A 6802-nucleotide genomic window follows, 5' to 3' on the forward strand; every position below is an offset into this window, starting at 1 on the left:
GATCTTTTAGTAGGGGATTTTAACTGCAATGCCCACAAAAGTCAGAAATGTCAGGGCAACATTCCTTGCCCAAATACAGCTTTTAAGATGGTAGCTCATACTACGTTTTAGAGTTTATAAGACAATAGGTCCATCCAAATACAGCAAATCAGTGAGGACTCTTTAGCCATAGAGAAATGCACCACAGGTTGCCATGATAAGTGCTGTCCAAATAGTACTGGACATAGGTGGGAACAAGTCATTGTTCTGATCTGCATAAATAAGTCTAGTCTTTGACCTCAAGTCCTGAGGACTTGTCCTGAGTCACGTTCACTACACTAGTCAAGTTGACTAGTCTTAAATCGGGTCCCAAGTCCTGCAGTTTGAGTTCCAAGTCCTTTTAACCGGAGAGTAAAAATACATTTACACACATCATGTACTCTTCTTTATTTATTTATGAAAACATATGCAAGTCCAATTGCAGTAAAAAAGATTTGCTGACATTGGCCATGCTTGTTATATCATAATAAAAAAACTTGATGGCATTTAATTTTTAAGATTATATTTTCTGTTGATTCTATTAAAAACATAAAATGTCCACATCAAAAACAAGTAATGAACAAAGAAGAAAAATAGTGCAGTGTAAACAAATTTTGTTTATTTTTAAATATAAATGTAGGGCATAAAAAGAGATAGGATGAAGTAAGGAATGCGCTTTAGAAGTTTGTAGATGGCTTTTAAAAATCTAAAAGTTGCAAGTCACCCGGCAACTTCATCATTATGCAATTTGATTTGATGGACGCTGTTGGATGAAAAAAAAACCAAAATGGATCAAATTTGATTGGACAGCACATACAGACAGACGCACACATATACACAATAAATGATACAGAGCATTCTGTTTCGATTCTCAAGTTTGTTTAGGCTCAAGTCTAATTGAAGTCACAAATTACTGATGTGAAATATTTTTTACATTTTGTCAAATTCAGTCAAAAGTCATCAAATATATGGCTCACGTTTGACTTGTATCCAAGTCATGAGACTCGAGTCCACACTTCTGGCACTTCAAGTAAGGAAAGAAGTTGTAAGAAGAACCTGAATGCTTCCTATAAAATTTTCATTTTCCACAGTGACCTCCCATATTGCTATCTGATGCTTAGGAACTATACGGTTTTTCCAAATTCTTTGTATAACAGAACCTAAAGTCATAACTCATCTCACCGAATTTAAATACATTGTTGCTTCATATGTTCTCTGTGTGATACATGCTAATGTTATATGTTTTGGTTTATATAATGGTAAACTGTTACTACATTTGTGTAACTTGCATATTTTGTAGTTCTTTTTTTAAGGGCTATAGTTACATTTTTTTTTTACAAACATAAATGTGCATTTCAATTGCAGAGCAAGGGTGGTTGTACCTCAATTGAAAAGAGCTCTGTATTGGTCTTTTACCCCTCGGATTCTAATTTCCTAAATCCTAAGTAATCCTGCTTTTAAAAGGTTTATTAAAGAACTTTGTAAAAAAAAAAAAAAAAAAAAAAAAAAAGATTTGCTGTATGCTAGGCCTCTAAAACTCAATAAAAGTGTCAACAATGGGTGGTGAGGTTGCTTGAGGACCAAGATGCAGAGACAAGTGAAGCAGAGATAGTTCTGAGAGGTTTAATTGCAGACCAAATAGCAGCAAAGGTAGAAATCCTGAAATTCAACTTAAAAAATAAAACAAATCAAAATCATTGAGACATCAAGGGAAAAACGAGTCTGAGGAGCCGGGGAGAGACAAGCAGAGTAGACAATACAGCAGCAACAAGAAGGAACCAGCACTGAGTGACTGCAGAGGTGGAGTATTTAAGGAGAACCAAACAAAAGGATGGACTAATGAGCTGAATGAGGAGCAGGTGTGGGTGGAACTGGCAAGAGGGAATCCAAGGGGAAAGAAAACAATCACAAGGGGGCAACAGAGAGTAACTAAAGAATGCTTGAAGATCATGGAAAATAAAAACAAAACAACTGATAACAGAAAATTGAAAACTCAGAGTCACAACAAATAAGAACCATAACAAAAAGTTAAAGAGGACCCATTATTATGTTACAAAGGAATTTTAACCTCTAAGATTGTACCTTTCTGAATCCTAGTTCACCCTTGTTCCAGAAAAAAAATAAATAAAAAATCACTCACTGAGTGAGTGTCTCACCACCATGTATTAATTTGAGTTTGTGGGTCCCAACACTGGAGAATACGGTGCCAAGGTTGAGCCTTATTTCTCTAATGGGCTTCTTCTCTTAAGGCTGGAGCCTTGTCTTCGGGTTGGAACCTGATGCTGGTTGAACGAAGTCCTTGGACAGTCAAGAGATATATCTTACAGTCCCAAGTTAGTAGTGGAAAAATTTGATTTTCCAAGAACTGAAAATACCTCAGTTAGGTTTATTTAAGATTGTTGCAAAAGATGAGAACATGGTGTCCGTCATATGATCTGAGTTTCTCTCACTTAATGTTTTTTTTTTTTTTTTATCCAAAGAAAGGAAAAATATTCAAAAGACAAAGTTAGAAGAAAAAAAAAAAACGCCCTGCAAGTTACTGTTAGAACGGATCTGAAATGTGTTGCAGCTGCAGATATTAAGTCTGGCAGATAATAAGAAGAATCTATTTTAGGGAAACAGATTTTTTTAACACACTTACTGGCAGAAATTTCACTTTACAGTCAGATCTTTATGACCAGTTTGTAGATATAAGGCTCTGTTTTTCCTCTCCTTCCTGCGGTTTTCTGTGAAATCCATCCTGATAAAAAAAAAAACAGCCACAGAATTCTCAAACTGTTAGATGGATTTACAGTATTTCAGCAGAAATCCAGAAGGTACAAACTTTCTTTACATTGTCCAATCTTATTATTGGGAATAAAGAAAATATAAAATTGACCACGATAGAGGATGAGCCAGGTTGTTAAGGGCCAAAATCACACAAAGTTCTTTGAAGAGCACAATCATTTACGTTTAGTCAGCATTGCTCCAGGAGGAGTTACAATGAATTTTTGAATATAAATGTGCCAGTATGGTGAGTTCCAAGTTGGTCTAAACAGAGCAGTCCAGTTTGTCAAAGTAAAGTTCAAAGATTCTAATCAGAGAAACCTTTACAAATTTATGTTACACTTTATTGGGAAAGGAAGTCCTATATAATTATTTAACTAGAGATAAAAAGCTAGTGTTGAGTTTTGAATTAAAACCTAATTCCCCTCTACAAAACAGGCTTTAAATATAGCCTTTAAAAAAGAAAAACTACCGGACATGTCAAAATAAAGGCATCACTTTGTAGTATTTAATATGTAACTGGTATGCTCAAAATAGAATACAATGTGATTAATTTAAAGCAAAATATTCCTCATATATGAGAGGGATCTTATATTTTCCTAAACATAACAACTATACTAGATTTGTACTGTATGACAAGAAGACATAAAAATGCTCTACAAAATAAAAGCCCTCACATTTGACTTAGTATATAATTAAAGTTTGTGTCTCAATGCTATAAATAGAACAAAATCAGTTTGGAACATGAACTGCAATAATATTCTTTTAAATGAAACCTATCATTTTACCATGTATTTATCCCTTCAGGATCATGTGTGCCCACATTATTTGAAACTATGTTTCATTGGCCTGATATATTTTATACACAAATTTTAAGCCTGTGGGAATGATTTCACATTGCATAATTAAATCTGGATTCTGTTTTACACACAGTCGGGGAACATCTTGGCACAGACACACGCTCAGTTTTACTGTTCTTAAGGTTCCTTATAGTTTTACCCTCATACTGGATATATAGTAAACCTAACCCTTCCTCAGAATCTTTGGCTCTGGTTCAACAACTATGCACAAAGTGATAGCCACCTCCAAACATTTCCTGGAATTCTTTTAGTTATTATTTTTATTAAGCTCAAACACAGTTGGGCAATGTAGCAACATATGGATCTACAGCATGACAGCAATTCCTAATTTAAGTAGCTCAAAAGAATAAGACGAAAGTTTTGGAGCTGCCGATAAATACTTCAGATTTAAATCCTGTTGAGATGTTGTGGCATGATCTTACACAGACCACATGATCCAATTGGCTTTGATGTAGCTACAAAAAAACAACTATGCAAAGAAGTGTGACCCAGAAATCCTCCAAAGCCAGTTTTTATGTAATGATCAATGGCCCTTTTAGCTACGAAGGGCGACACCACCACTGATGAAAGTCCAAATATAGCTATATATTATAAATAAAGGGATTACCTGCAAACTCAATCTTGCATGAACTCTGACTGTTGTTTTCTGAAGGAACTGTAAAGGATAAACCGTGTTTGTTTGTTTTTTAATAAGACAGGATTCTATTGTCTTGCACAAATCCTCTGAAAAGTTACAGGATATAAAAACAGTCACATTTTAACAGCCAAACAAAACATAAACAGCCGAATTCCTTGGATATTTAAGAATATTATCATATTAGAGTTTCTTGCTAAATATTTTCAGGAAGCTTTGGAAACACTACATTTATGTTTTAATAAACAAAACACTTAAAACACAACTCAGATATGTCATCAAACATTAGTTTGTTCAATAAAATCTTTTGTAAAACTACTACCCCTGACAAGACGGCTCTAGTCTTACATTAGTTCATATATCTAGATGCAGATACAATCTTTAATAAAGACATACACATTTATGGCCTTTTCAATTTGAGAATCTATACTTGACATTGTGATTGGCTAGAACCAAAGTAAACGAGCCCAATACGTTTTACCAATCTCCTAAGAGGTGGTTGTATTTAATAAAGACATTTAAAAAATCCCCTTCAGATTTAGTTCTTTACATCTTTGGTATCACACACCTTGAATGGTATTTAAATCAAACAGTCTTTTAGCACTCGCAAGAGGGATGTCCATTCACATTAGACAGCACATCACATGTGCTGCCAAGTTTTATCCATCGACTGAATGTGCTCTTTAGCCTTCATCCTGAGCGCGGCAATGCTGGAGCTCCTATCATCCTCTATGGGATACTTATCGTTGAAGGTTGGTGGGCATGGATAAGGAGGTGGACCCATGGGCTGCATTCCTTGGACCATGCCAGGTGGGCTGTTGAGGAAGCTGTGGCTAGAGTATGTAGGCTGCAGTGTCTGCGGTGAGCCCATAAATCCTGGAATGCTGTGCATGGGCGTGGCACTGGAAATAGGCGAACTTAGCCAAGGATCCAGCGGCATTGGGTTGGCCACTGGGCCCATGTTTGGAGGCATTGGAGGGCGATTGAAAGACAGCATTGGAGAATCATGCAGTTTCATGGTTCCTGTGTCCATCTTTTCTTGACGTCTCCACTTTGCTCTTCGGTTCTGAAACCACACCTGGAAGGAGAGTCAGTAAGACTGTACATTAAGTTCAGCATTGCACTTGCTGACATTCAAATAATACACAACATGAAAAATCAAAACAAATAAAACAAAAGCACCAGTAATGTCACTCATTAGTCTCATTTCCTCATCCTGCTTCTGTTTCCTTAAAAGGTTCCTTAATTTTGATTGCTAAGAAATTAGGCAGTTACCCGGCATTAACTCTGGTTTGAAATGCTCACTCATTCCGTCATTTACTCTTTTCTTTACCTGAACTCGAACCTCAGGCAAATTGACTTTCATAGCCAGTTCCTCTCGACTGTAGACATCCGGGTAGTGGGACTTCTCAAAGGCTCTCTCCAGCTCATGAAGCTGATACGTAGTGAAGGTTGTACGATTTCTTCTGTGCTTTTTTTTAGAGTGTTCCTCTTCTTTTGTTGACTCTGGAGAGTCCTCAGCAGCATCATCTTCCTTGTGCAGGTTGTTTATTTCTCCATCACACTTGTCACTGGAAAATAGGTCAGACTCTAAAATAAAAAGAAGGGTCAGTTAGATATTTCCTTGCACTTTACAAACATCCAATGTTTGCAAAAGGATCTAATAAACTGTATTTTTACTGTTACCTAACAGACATGTGCATGTGGACCCCGTATGCAAGTTTAAGGTATGAGACTTGGCTTACAATGGGCATTGTTATTGGATCCAGTTTGTTTTACTTAATATAAATTCTGTTAACAAAAACAGCTGGACATCTTACATTGGTCTTAGCAATGTCCCAGTTTTGTCAGCAAAAAACATACCTGGAACCTATATGAATGCAGCTGAACTATTCTGATGTTTCCCTCAAGAAGCCTGCATTTTACAGCTGCTCTGGATAATACTATGTGGGACCCAATTTTGAGCCCAATTGGAAGGGGGTTTGAGGTAAGGTAATCCAAAAAGTTACAAGGTAAAGATTTTTTGTTTTAGAAAATAATTCAAACCGCTGTTTTGAATTAGTATAGTTTAGGAATATATGTTACAAACCTCTCTAAATTGAACCTAAAATGTGAAGTGAAACATACAAGTTTCACAGATTAAAAAAAAAATCTAACTACCCCTTAATATCACATAAGGTCTGTGGATTAATGTTACCTTTTTAACAAGTCTTGCTTGGCTGAGTAAAGCCATTAGAATGATGACAAAACCAAATTGGCTTTAAAAGACAATAGTATTTGTTACTTGCATGTTTATATCCAGAAACACAAGCTTATTATCATATATATTAAGCATATCTCCTTTCCAATGTTAAATACTTGGTGAGCAAATGTAAGATCCATTAATATAATGTCAGAGCTATTGATTTGTTCTTTTTCAGGATTCACTAAGATTAACAAAGTCTAAACTTTCTTTTTAGAATTGACTAAATTAGATTGAATAAATTCAATGGTATCAGTATTAAGAAAAATCTCATCCATCCAT

The 6802-nt window shown here is 35.7% G+C and overlaps 1 protein-coding gene across 3 annotated transcripts in view; it reads right to left on the bottom strand.

The window, feature by feature from the left end:
• Window positions 1-1653: 1653 nt before the first annotated feature.
• Window positions 1654-6802, bottom strand: part of LOC107094220 (retinal homeobox protein Rx2-like) — an 8286-nt gene continuing 3137 nt past the window's right edge. For all 3 annotated transcript variants that reach the window (XM_015389728.1, XM_015389727.1, XM_015389726.1), the window contains 2 exons: window positions 5612-5868; window positions 1654-5356 (listed from right to left, as the gene is read on the bottom strand). In XM_015389728.1, the coding sequence (XP_015245214.1) occupies window positions 4919-5356; window positions 5612-5868 (695 nt within the window). In that variant the 3' untranslated portion in view covers window positions 1654-4918. The remainder of the gene's footprint in view (window positions 5357-5611; window positions 5869-6802) is intronic.

This window comes from Cyprinodon variegatus, unplaced genomic scaffold, assembly GCF_000732505.1.
Source record: "Cyprinodon variegatus isolate N-32 unplaced genomic scaffold, C_variegatus-1.0 Scaffold471, whole genome shotgun sequence".
NCBI classification, from domain to species: Eukaryota; Metazoa; Chordata; class Actinopteri; order Cyprinodontiformes; family Cyprinodontidae; genus Cyprinodon; species Cyprinodon variegatus.